The 13541-nt window shown below is 46.1% G+C and overlaps 1 protein-coding gene across 1 annotated transcript in view; it reads right to left on the bottom strand.

Moving 5' to 3' along the window:
• Positions 1 to 13541, bottom strand: part of LOC115461768 — a 50604-nt gene that overhangs the window by 17673 nt on the left and 19390 nt on the right. The window contains exons 3-6 of the mRNA XM_030191813.1: positions 11747 to 11863; positions 5862 to 5924; positions 5696 to 5773; positions 4348 to 4482 (exon numbers count right to left, since the gene is read on the bottom strand). Of these exons, the coding sequence (XP_030047673.1) occupies positions 4348 to 4482; positions 5696 to 5773; positions 5862 to 5924; positions 11747 to 11863 (393 nt within the window). The remainder of the gene's footprint in view (positions 1 to 4347; positions 4483 to 5695; positions 5774 to 5861; positions 5925 to 11746; positions 11864 to 13541) is intronic.

Below are 13541 nucleotides of genomic sequence, written 5' to 3'. Positions count from 1 at the left end.
TAGGTCAGGTGACATCTGATGCTCATGCCTGTGTCAGAGCTGAGGTCTGCTCATCAGCCGGGGAGCAAAGAGGATTAATTGTAACATAGTAAGTGACAGCAAATAAAGACCTGAATGGTCCATCCAGCCTGCCCAATAGTCACACTCATTATCAATTCATGATTAAATCAATGAGTGTGATATTATATATTTGATTACGGTCTTTCTTTTGTGTTTCTGGAACATAGACCATAGAAGTCTATCTGGCCCTATCCTTATGTTCCAACTGCTGGAGCTGTTCTTGAAGCCCACTCCAGTCTATGCATCTTCTCATTTGTGGGACACAGATCGTAAAAAATTGTCCAGAAGTGTCCTTATGTTCCAGCCACTGAAGTTGCTGTCTAAGCCCTTTCCAGCCCATCCTAAACCAGACTTCCACATATTAGACACAGACCATACAAGTCTGCCCGGTATTGGCCCTGGTTAATCACAGCTAGAGCCGCCATCTAAGCATTACTTCACACATCCACACACATGCAGCCATTTAAGGTTAGGTTTTTTATAACTTCCATTTTCTAATTAGAGATCCTCTGTGTTCATCCCACACCTTTTTGAATTCCATCATCATTTGTGTCTCTACCACCTCCTTAATGGAAAATTTTCCACATTTGTGCTGTTAAAGCAAGGAGGAAGAGGAGGAGGAGGAGGAGACAGCACTCAAAGAACTTGGTCCTCGGTAGATGAGAGGCTGGTGCAGGTGTAGCTTACACTTCCACGGGAACCCCACAGGAACTGCTTCCGTCCCCACGGGAACCCCACAGGAACTGCTTCCATCCCTGCGAGAATCCCGTGGGTTCCGCGGTATTCCCGCAAACCCCGTTCCCGTGCAGCTCTCTAACACACACCCCAGCTTAGCTGATCACTACTGTCTGATCTACTGGTCTTCCTTTCTTGTCCAACTAGTGGAGAGAGTGGTCTACTACAAAGCATTGGAGTTTATAGAGGAGGTTTATCGTCCACACTTACTATTAGCCATAACTAAGAGCAAACAAAGACAGCGACCCCTTTCTCATACTATTAGACCTAACAGCCGTATATGAAATTGCTGACCATCTGCTCTTAGTACAGTGCTTGGAAGTTATCTATACTGAAGGCTCAGTCCTCAAACAGTTCAAATTATTTCTGTCCAACAGATCCCAAACTGTTCCATGAGCACCAAATCCTCCACTTCAGCAGTAAAAGCACTAAAGGATAATGCAGCAGGCACGGAGAATAAAATTCTCACCTCAGATCATCCAGGAACCCCAGCAGCCCAAATGAGCTCCTTGGACCACCCCATCCACCACCCTTGCAACCTCCAAACAGTCTCTGGTGGGCCAAGTAGGCTTGCAGACCCCTCAATCCCTCCCTCCACCCACCCAAGTAGACCCATCCCAAGAGCCCCTTGACCCCTCCCAAACCCACAGAAAGTCCCTGGTAGCCAAAGTGGACCCCCAGGACCCTTATCCACCTCTCCCCGAGTGTCCCAAAGGACCTCCTCATCCTTATCCTCCCCTCAACCCCACAAAAAAAAAAAAAAAAACAACCCAACAACCATACCCTCCTCGTGGTTCAAGGACCCTGCCCCCCAGCTCTAAATGTTGGGAGGTACGAGCAATGCCCACTGGCTCCTGTTTCTAACACCACCACTGTCCAAAATGGTGGTCCATCAGGACATACTGCTAGGAGACAGTTGCTTCCATTTTAGAAGACAACGATGCAAGAGGTAAAAAGCCAAGTGGGCAAAATTTAGAGGTGCTGGGCGGCGGAGGGAGGTCAGGCATTTTGGAGGAGAGACACTTGGATAACTAGGGTGTTTTATTGCGAGGTGATGGTGTATGAAGCTTCAAATTGGGCCAGCAGGGACTATTTCTACAGAGTAAGAGGGAAGGGTAGTCTGGGACACTGGACACCCAATTTGGCCACCAGAGAAATTTTTGGAGAACAGGGAGAGGGAGTCAAGGAGTCTGGTCAGCACACTCCTTTCTCATGTGTGCGTGAGCCAATCCACTCATGCACTGAAAGGAGGGAGACATTTTGCTTATAAAGCAAAAAAATGGCTGCATATTACTATGCAAAAAATTCAGCAAAAGCCGTAGTAAATACACCAATATAGAGCTGAATATAATTAGAATAACCTTAATGTTGAAATGGAAGTGGTGTACAGCAACTCTCCTCTGTCCCCTGCCCTCACCTGCATCCATGTGCAGCAACTCTCCTCTCTGCCCTGGCCTACCCTCCATCCAAATCCAGCAACTGTCCTCTCTCCCCTGCCCTCCCCTCCATCCATGTCCAGCAAGTGTCCTCTGTGCCCTGCCCTCCCCTGCATCCATGTCCAGCAACTGTCCTCTCTCCCCTGGCCTCCCCTCCATGTCCAGCGATTTCTCCTCTCTCCCTTGCCCTCCCCTCCATGTCCAGTGACGCCCCAAACCCCACCTGCTTCCCCCCGCCCAAGTTCCAACCCGCCCTCTTCTTCTCCCTCAACAGCCCTCCTTGCTGAAGGAGAAGGCTGAAGGCGAGCCTGCTCTACTCTGCTTCTTTTGCAGTCACAAAACTTCAGTCAGGTTAGTAAAATGAGTTTGAAGCGTTGGTTGGCCGGCATGAAGGCAAGGAGGGCTGTTGAGGGAGGTGCGAGGCTGTGGAACTCGGAGGGGGGGGGGGGGGGGGGGGTGTTGAACTCGGAGGGGAGTGGAAGGAGGGAGGGGGGCGTCCTTCTCACTTCCCATTAGTCTGACCTCTGACGTCATCCCCAGGGCGGAGTAATGAGAAGTGTGTTACGAACCCAGGCATCCAGACGGAGGTGCAAATTATTATATAGGATCTATGAAGACCTAAAATTGTTAATCTGTCCTCAGCAGGAAACCAGCATAACACCTCCAAAACCTGCCAGGATTTAAGATTCTGAGGCTCACTATTCAAATGACAGTGTACTGGTCAGGGGTAAATACTTGCTGTTTACTTAAGTACATAACTGCTGCCACACTGGGACAGACCAAAGGTCCATCAAGCCCAGCATCCTGTTTCTAACAGTGGCCAATCCAGGTCACAAGTACCTGGCAAGATCCCCAAAGAGTAGCAACATTCTATGTAGAACTGCAAAGAATAGCACGATTCCGGAATCCTAAAGAGTAACAAGATTCCACGTAGAACCCCAAAGAGTAGCAACATTCCATTCAGAATCCCAAGTACATAACTACATAAGTATTACACTGGGACACACCAAAGGTCCATCAAGCCCAGCATCCTGTTTCTAACAGTGGCCAATCCAGGTCACAAGTACCTGGCAAGATCCCAAAACAGTACAATAAACATTTTATGCTGCTTATCCTAGAAATAAGCAGTGGATTTTCCCCAAGTCCATCTTAATAATGGCTTATGGACTTTTCCTTTAGGAAGCCATCCAAACCCTTTTTAAACCCCGCTATGCCGACTGCTAGGGAATTCTACTAATGAAAAAGGAATCTGCATTAAGTCTGAGACACTAACATGCTTGAAAATGTGCAAGATGACTTGAGATGTCACTAGAAAGATGCAAGATAAATCTAATAAAATCAAAATAATAAAAGATGGTGCACCACTCAATTGAAGCTCTTCTTTCATACATTTATTTATCACATTTGTACCCCACATTTTCCCACCTATTTGCAGGCTCAATTTGGCTTACATCAACCCGTAGAGGCAATCGCCAATCTGGTAAATATGCAAATACAATATAGTGTAGTGATCAGGAAGCATCAAAAGAACAGGGTATACAGGGAAAAAGGAGGGAAGGGTAAGAGTGTTCAAAATGGTCCATTAATTTGTTGTGTTCTGTAGTTTGCCACTATATGTCGGGCTGAGATGATGTAACCCTACCATAACTCTGGTTATTATGTACCTAGGCAAGATGGTGCATTACCCTCAGGGGGCGGCCAAAACAGTTTGCCGCCTGAGGTGAGGGGATGGTCTGCCGCACCCCCCCCCCCCCCTATTCTGACATCTCCTCCCTTCCTTCACCTTCTTTTCTGGCTTTCCAAAAGTCAGGGCGACAGTGGTTCCCAAACGCTAACCTGCTGCCGGGCCCTTCTCTCCACTGCGGCCCGCCCCTCCTGCGAGGAAACAGGAAGTTCGTCAGCGAGGCTGGTCTTAAGAGAGAAGGGGTCAGCGGGAACCACTGCCGCCCTGGCTTTTGGAAAGCAAGAAAAGAAGCTAAATTTGGGGAAGGAAGGGTAGGGTGCATAGGGGTGGATGCTGCTCCAAACGAGTGTTGCCTGAGGCCCCTGCCTCATGTGGCCTAATAGTAGGTGCCACCACTGGTTACCCTAGCACAGCCCCTCCCTCGTTACGCACCCGGGTAGGACAGGTTTGACAGGTCTTGCTCTCCCAATGAAGTTATGTCCCATGCTGGGGTGGTACTTGACAGACTGAGATTCGATTCTTCTTCCTCGTCTTCTTTTACCTCCTCCTTTTTTACTCGTAGCTCGTCTAAAGAAGGAACAAGATGCAACACAGCAGTGAAATCTTTCGTAATATTTTTGGCTTCTTTCATTTCTAGTTCTTGCTTCCATCAGCTGGTCTCAACTCTGTAGCGTCAAGATGCTCCAGCTGCTCATCTGGTAGCCTGGTTTGGCCATGGCGCCATCACATCTGACTGGCATTCATACACAGGATAAATGAGATGCCATTATATAATGAGAAGCCACAGACAACAGAAATGACAACTACATTCAAAGACAATGCTGTCATCTCCTGTGATCCACCCGTTGTCCATTATTTATTTATTTGGATTTGTTTATTTACTCAAGGTGGACTAGATCAAACATCAGCAATAGGCAATTATAGCAGTAAAAATATTCAAACAACAATACAAAGTATGGTCTGGCATACTACTTGCAATGTCAACACAATACGTAATAGAACATTTTAATTGATCGTGAAGGGTAAAGCAACAATGTAACATATAGATAGGTAAGAGGCGTTAAAAAAATAAGGTGACTAGTTTAACAAAAGGTGCACATGAGGTCAGAGAGAGGGTTAAATATTATCTCAGCTAGGGTAGGAGTGGATAAACATGTCCCGCTGCAGTATGTGCAGCCCGAGTCAATCCTTGTGTGTGTGAGTGAGACTAACAAGTTAGTTACTTCTTCCATTAAAGGCTTGGTTGAAGAGCCAAGCTTTCACCTGCTTCCTGAAGTACAGATAGTCTTGTTTTAAGGCAGTGCATTCCAGAGTGTGGGGGCTAGTCCGGAGAAGGCTCGCTTGCGGACTACTTTTATCATTCTCTGGATCTGCCAGGTTAAAACCCTCTGCCTCTTCTCAGGCTGTAAATATAACACTTTACCCCCAAGCACACTTCAGCTTATCCAAGACAATTTAGCTGTACAAGCTGATCAGTCCAAAGCTTAAATCGACTTAATTAAGGTTACACTGTGACCAGGAGATAGGAATTACCTCCTGAACAGAGCAGTAGGGCATCAGGGATGCTTAACTGGGGCTGGAGAGCCGGGGCAAATAGGAATCTTTTGGACTTCTCAGACAACTGTAAAATTATCTGCACAATAAACAGCTAAAAGGAAAACAATCCTTTTTAAGCCAACACAAGGACAGAAACCAAGGAACAGGAACATTAACTCTCTGTTTTCATTGACAACATAGAGAAAAACCTGATAAGTACATCTAAGTCCGTCGTGGTACTTACAACTCTGAGGCTCGGTATTCAACTGACGGTGTGGTGGGGAAGTGGAAGCGTCTGCTGTCCTGTGACTAACGATGGGTTCTAAAAATGAAACATTTGAGAGACTGACTGACAGACTCAAAGATGCATAAGACAAGGGTGCTGTGAGGGGAGACAAGACAGGTCTTACCTGACTGGCCGGGTGACCTCTCTCTACCAAAGGAACAGTTAATCATTTGCACTGGAGAAAATTCTGGAAAGATAAATTTAACATTTCTGCATTATAAATATGGCATTTTATTTAACACATTTATACCCCACATTTTCCCACCAATAGTAGGCTCAATGTGGCTTACAAGACCGTAGGGCAAACTACAGTTCAGTTAAATAACATAATAATGTATTAAAAAAATATTAAACGTATAGGTATCGTAAAGAACAACAGTGATAATAAGAGTGAATAATAAAGGTAAGGGCCCATGACATTTGCTGTAACAGGAAGAGGTAAATTAAGCTGAATCATGAAGGTAGGCCTTCTTAAACAGGGTGGTCTTCAGTCATTTCCTGAAATTTAGGTGGTTCTGAGTTAATTTTAAGATTTTAGGTAGCGCATTCCATAACTGTGTTCCTATGAAGGAGAAGCTGGATGCGTAGGTAGACTTGTATTTGAGGCCGTTGCAGTCTGGATAATGTAAATTTAGGTAGGATCGGGAAAAACTGGAACTGTCTCTGGGTGGAAGGTCAATTAGATTAAGCATGTATCCAGGAACGTCTCCATATATAATCCTGTGAATCAAGGTGCAAACCTTGAAGGCAATGCGTTCCTTAATGGGGAGCCAGTGTAGACCTTCTCGAAGGGGTTTGGCAGATTCGAATTTAGGTTTACCAAAAATCAGTCTCGCTGCTGTGTTCTGGGCGGTCTGAAGTACATAAGTACATAAGTAGTGCCATACTGGGAAAGACCAAAGGTCCATCTAGCCCAGCATCCTGTCACCGACAGTGGCCAATCCAGGTCAAGGGCACCTGGCACGCTCCCCAAACGTAAAAACATTCCAGACAAGTTATACCTAAAAATGCGGAATTTTTCCAAGTCCATTTAATAGCGGTCTATGGACTTGTCCTTTAGGAATCTATCTAACCCCTTTTTAAACTCCGTCAAGCTAACCACGTTCTCCGGCAACGAATTCCAGAGTCTAATTACACGTTGGGTGAAGAAAAATTTTCTCCGATTCGTTTTAAATTTACCACACTGTAGCTTCAACTCATGCCCTCTTGTCCTAGTATTTTTGGATAGCGTGAACAGTCGCTTCACATCCACCCGATCCATTCCACTCATTATTTTATACACTTCTATCATATCTCCCCTCAGCCGTCTCTTCTCCAAGCTGAAAAGCCCTAGCCTTCTCAGCCTCTCTTCATAGGAAAGTCGTCCCATCCCCACTATCATTTTCGTCGCCCTTCGCTGTACCTTTTCCAATTCTACTATATCTCTACATCCTGCGTAGATTCCGTTGCAATAATCTAAATGGCTCAATACCATCGATTGAATTAATTTACGGAAAACATATCTGGGGAAAAAAAGGTTTAATACGTTTAAGTTTCCACATAGAGTAGAACATTTTCATTGTGGTACAATTTACTTGGGTTTCCAGGGTCAGGTTCCGATCAATTGTGAAGCCAACTAGTTTTAAGGTATCCGAAATGGGGAGTGAATAGTTGGGGATATTTAAAGTTGTAGGTTTATACTTGTTATGCTGAGAAGATAGAACGAGGCAATGAGTCTTCTCAGTATTTAGTTTCAATTGGAATGAGTTAGCCCAAGCGTCCATTGTACTCAGGCCTATCCTGATTAAATTGGTGATTTCAGACAAGTCTTTTCTATATGGAATATAAATTGTGACATCAACATAAATAAATGGATTCAAGTCTAGTTTAGAAGTGAATTAGCCAATGGAATCATCACTGTGTTGGACAGTATTTTAATAAACACAGACATTTCTTTTAATATACTAGCTCCAAAAAGCTGATCTGTGCATAAAAGTGTGCTCTGCGGGGGTCGTCACATACAAGAAGCCAGAAATTGGTATAGCTACAGTGGCTTCTGGGCCCTCCATGAACTTTAGGTAGGACCCTAAAGACAATGAACATGGTTCTTCTTCTTGTGTAGTAGGAAGCAGGGCCGCAGAGAGGCAAAATTCCCCGGGGCCGGCGCCCAGGTCTCTCTCTCTCCTGCTCCTGACGGGCCCCGAGCGATCGCATCCCAACAGGAGCAGGAGAGAGGAAACTCAGGTGCTGCCCCCCCCCTCCAGCACTTGCTCTTTGCTGACCTCTATCGCCATGCCGAGCGGCTGCTTTTTCCCCTCAGGCGCGTGCTCAGTTTTGAAACCGAAAATGTGCAACGAGAGAAAAAAAAAAAGAAAAAAAAAGGCAGCCGCGGGGGCAGGGCAGGCATGGAGTGAAGAGCAGTGCTGGATTCTTCCGCTGGTGGGGCCTTGGGATCCCCGCCAGCCCCAAGGCATCTCAGTTGCGGCAGCTGCCCTGCCCCGGCTCAGTCTCTCGGCGGCCCTGGTAGGGAGGGAACCTCTCTTGTCATGCACTGAACATTATGTGAATTCAAGAAAGCTTGGGACAAGTACACGGGATCTCTAAGAGAGAGGAAGGGATAACACATGGAAAGGATGGGCGGGAAGACTGGATAGGCCATATGGTCTTCATCTTCTCCGTTTCTGTTTTGGATAAGGGAGGTCTTCATAAGGAAGTTCATTTCACATTGGAAAGGGGGATAGATCAGAGGAAATTCCTGTAGGGAACTCTTCCTGAGGATTCAAGAGGAAGAAAATCGGTATCTAGATAAGTCTTCCAGCGAACTTTACAAGAGATGCAACAGCAGGAAAGACAGGGGTAGCCAATGATCTCCAGTGGGGTGGACAAAGGCTATTGCATCTTGAGATGACGGAGTCTCTCTCTGTGCAGGAGCAACACTTATGGAATGAGATGGCGTTCCACTAGGTCGCTATTTGATAAGATTGCAGGTCCTTACAGCAATCCTTGAGAAATTCATTGCACATCTTTTGCAGGGAGAAGACAGCTAAACAGATGGAGAAGATTCATCAACCACTGTTACACTAATGTCGAGGTTGACCACTGTGCAGCAGAGAAATGCAACTCAACTGGGGACCAAAACACCCGCAATGGACACTGCTGTAGGTACAAAATAATCTTGTACTGAAGCAGTCTGTGTTAGCTTGCTGCACTAGTGTATTTCTGCTGAGAGGACACTGGATTGACTGCTGAAACAGGATGAGACTCCTCAGCACTCCTGTCCTCGTGAAGTCTCTTTGATGGTGCGGATAGCAGAAGCCATTTGAGATTATCAGCGCTAGTGTCTTTTGAGGATGCCTTTGTCTCAGGCCTGTGTCAGTTCAGGAGATAGCATTTTAGGCTTGGAAGCCTCCAAAGAGTTTTGTGCCAATCTGGACTATCCCCAGCACTGCTCCTTTGAGGCTAGACTCAAGTCAGTGCACAGGGAGGGAGATGCAACTTCTACTACTACTACTATTTGACATTTCTAAAGCGCTATTAGGGTTACGCAGCGCTGTACAATATAACATAGAAGGAAAGTCCCCGCTCTGAGAGCTTACAATCTAATGGACAAATGTACAATCAAGTAGTGGCAGTCAAATTGGAGCAGTCTAGGTTCCTTGAGAGGTATCAGGTTAGGTGCCGAAGGCAACATTGAAGAGGTGGGCTTTGAGCAAGGATTTGAAGATGGGTAGGGGGAGGGCTTGGCGTAGGGCCTCAGGAAGTTGATTCCACGCATAGGGTGAGGCGAGGCAGAATGGGCGGAGCCTGGAGTTGGCGGTGGTGGAGAAGGGTACTGAGAGGAGGGATTTGTCCTGTGAGCGGAGGTTTCGGGCTGAACCGTAAGGTGAGACGAGGGTAGAGAGGTAACGAGGGGCTGCAGACTGAGTGCATTTGTAGGTGAGAAGGAGAAGCTTGAACTGTATGCGGTATCTGATCGGAAGCCAGTGAAGCGACCTGAGGAGGGTGGTAATATGAGTGTTTCGGTTCAGGCGGAATATAAGACGAGCAGCAGAGTTCTGAATGGATTGAAGTGGGGATAGATGGCTAAGTGGGAGGCCAGTGAGGAGAACGATGCAGTAGTCAAGGCGAGAGGTAATGAGGGCGTGGATGAGAGTTCGGGTGGTGTGTTCAGAGAGGAAAGGGGCGAATTTTGCTGATGTTAAAGAGGAAGAAGCGACAGGTCTTGGCTGTCTGCTGGATATGCGCAGAGAATGAGAGGGAGGAGTCGAAGATGACTCCAAGGTTGCGGGCAGATGAGACGGGGAGGATGAAGGTGTTATCAACTGAGATCGAGAGAGGAGGAAGAGGAGAGGTGGGCTTTGGTGGAAAGACTATAAGCTCGGTCTTGGACATGTTCAGTTTCAGGTGGCGGTTGGACATCCATGCAGCAATGTCGGACAAGCAGGCCGATACCTTGGTCTGGGTCTCCACGGTGATGTCTGGTGTGGAGATATACAACTGGGTGTCATCAGCATAAAGATGATAGTGGAAACCATGAGATGAGATCAGTGAGCCCAGGGAAGAGGTGTAGATTGAAAAAAGAAGGGGCCCAAGGACAGATCCCTGGGGAACTCCTACAGAGAGCGGGATGGGGGTGGAGGAAGAACCATGAGAGTGAAGGTGCGGTGAGAGAAATAGGAGGAGAACCAGATGCAACTTCTGCCAAGAAGGATCTGCTAAAGCACGCAGCATCAGCTTATCTATACGCAGACGGCAACTCTCTCTCAACTTCCGTTTCATAGTAATTGTGGAGCTGGATCAGGCATCCCTTCCAGGTTTGTGGAGATATCAGTCCATGATGCTTGCAGTGAGCCCGAACTACACATCTGGAGTGGATGTTGAAGCTCTGGATCTTTCTTCCACACTATGGACAAGAACAGAGCCAGAACCCTTTCTGGGACATTTTTGACCAAGGAATAAAACAATAGAAATACAAGATTTAGAAAAAAAAAACCCCACTTTTTTGTTTTTGGAAAACAATGAAAAAACAGGCACAGAGGCTAAAAATCTCTTCAATACCAGACAGCTCTGTGTTCACATCCGTTTGGCGGAGGAAAAACACAAAACCAAGGAGCTGAGATCGCTGTGCATGCTCAGAACTTCACATTTAGTTCTAAGGTCTTGGCCAGCTGTTCCATCCCAGTGCCGTCAGATGACACAGACATCCCCTACTTGGGTGTACGATTGATTCAATGGAAACGGATGTCTTTTTTTTCCTCTGTTCAAAAAACAACTTTGAAAAGCACAAGGAATGTAAAATTCAAACAGATCTCTTCCACGGAATGAGTACAGCCATTAAGGATACGTGGCTAAGAACCTGGCACCACCATGAATGCTTATACCAAGAAGATGGCGAAACCTGCATCCAATCAAGCCTGTCTCTAGGGCTCTCTTTCCTAGATTCTCACCTTCCCACTGGCTCCACAGTGCTCGTCTCTGCAACTCGCCTTTGTTTGCACTTCTTGCTCAAAGGAGGCAGGCGCAATGACAGGCACTGCAGAGCATGCTGCTTACTGTTCCATGCAAGTTTAAATGGAGTCATGGGCAGGAAGTGCAAAATCGAGAAACAGCCCTGGGGATACCTGCCTCCCAGCATCTTGGTGTAAGCATGCCTCGATTAGTTTTCTTCACTCCACGTGTAATTAAACTCTGGAATTCGTTGCCAGAGAATGTAGTAAAAGCAGTTAGCTTAGCAGGGTTTAAAAAAGGTCTGGATGGCCTCCTAAAGGAAAAGTCCATAGACCATTGTTAAATTGACTCGGGGAAAATCCACTGCTTATTTCTGGGATAAGCAGCATAAAATGTATTGAACTTTTTCAGGATTTTGCCAGGTATTTGTGACCTGGATTGGCCACTGTTGGAAACAGGATGCTGGGATGGATGGACCTTTGGTCTGTCCCAGTGTGGCAATACTTATGCACTTAGGCGGTTGTAAGGCAGTCCAAACACGTGGAGGAAAGGTGTTAGTTCTTAACTTCCTTCATAACGTACCTGGGTCAGACAGATCTGACATTTCCTGCTCTCCCCCTGAGGTTATCTCCCCTGCTGGAGTGAAATCCGAGAGACTGAGATCCGATTCTTCTCCATTCTCCTCTTTCATTTGTACCTCTTTGAAAGCAAAAATTCATCAGTTAGGGACAAAATGCACACCGAACATGAAAAGCTCAGAATTGGCATGAACACCTTTTGTAATATTTGTGGTTCCTTTTATTTTTGCTTCCAGCTTCCACCAGCTGGTCTGAAGTTTGTGGGGATAAGATGTCCTCCCCTGAAGGTCTGGTATGGGCGCATCTTTTAGTAAATGGCGCTATCGTTTCAAAGTGTGGTCACAAGCCTGAGTGATGCTCACTTCCCGAGCGCTAAGGAGAGATTGACCTCTACCATCTATAACTCAGGCTTATGAAAGGCAAAGGAATCTTATACCAACATTAAATCTCAAGGTCTTAGGAGCCCTTTGATTGTCTGGGCCTAAACATCTGTGGTAAATATGACAGCTAGCGATGTTTCCATCCAGAAGTCGGTGTGTGGGGTTTTTACTAATTAAGCTTTTTTTTATAGACATTCTCAACTATTACATCTGGTCAGGACAGTTCAAAATTAGGCTCAGCATCAAAAAAATCAGTTTCATCACAATGGTTCAATGCTGGTCTTCAGTTCCCTCATGTCATGCTATGAGCTTTACAAAAGATTTTCAGCCCTTAAAATAGAATTTGACTAATGCTACCCAAGAATAGGGTTACCATATGTCCGGATTTACCCGGACAGGTTTTGCCAATCTGCCCAATTGTCCGGATTTCTGGACAAACGGGCAGATTGCTAGCCTCCCCTCCCTTACTTACTACTGCCCTGGTGGTCTAGTGACCTCTTCCGCCTTCGGGGCAGGAAAGAGGGGGGCTCTTTCCTGCCCCGAAGAGGTCACTAGACCACCAGGGCAGTAGTAAGGTAAAGGTGGGGGGGGGGGGGGGGGGTGACAGGGTGTGTGACAGGGGGAGGGGAAAATGTGACAGGGGGTGGAGCGGGAAATGTGTCCTCCTTTTTGGGGGACAAAATATGGTAACCCTAACCAAGAACAGTGTTTAGCTTGGCACAGACTCCTGGTGACAAGGTATCATCAAAGAACCTAAGACCAGAAAAAGTCATTTTGACGGGCTTATAATCACAATATTGAAAGGCAAAGCCTGCTGTTATTTTCTTTTATGTCCTGCCAGCTCCAAAAAATGTGTTCATAGCAGGTCACCACATGCACATTATCCGCCAACACAATACATGAAACAGTGCTGCTCAACTCAATTAGAAAAATTCTTTAAACTTCTTTAACAATAAACCTTACCCGGTTGTACACAACTACTTTCACTCAAGTCACACTGCCTGTAACAGTCCTCTGCTCTCTCTGAACATTTACACTGAAGCACACTGGTGACTTTTATGTAAAGAAGAAGACAGCTGCCTGACCCTCCGGCACCTTTAATGAGCAGCTGGAGGTAAGAAATTAAACATAGGAATTAAAATCCATGCTAGGCCTTGCAAAGATTTTGTCATCACTGAGACTGTGCTGCCCCTTCTCTGCGATTTATTAGTGCTTCAATAGTACACTCATTAGGCATCAATATTCATTCTGTTTGCTTTACAAACATGGCAGGTGACAAAGCAGCATAAATAATTAAAAGCCCGACACGGCCATGTTTTGCCCTAACCAGCACATACTGCAGCTGTATGGAGAGAAGCCTTTGATCATAAGGTGATAGTAACATAGTAACATAGTAGATGACGGCAGAAAAAGACCTGC

This window comes from Microcaecilia unicolor, chromosome 2 (assembly GCF_901765095.1).
Source record: "Microcaecilia unicolor chromosome 2, aMicUni1.1, whole genome shotgun sequence".
Classification (NCBI taxonomy): Eukaryota; Metazoa; Chordata; class Amphibia; order Gymnophiona; family Siphonopidae; genus Microcaecilia; species Microcaecilia unicolor.
This window is presented reverse-complemented; position numbering and strand designations above follow the sequence as displayed.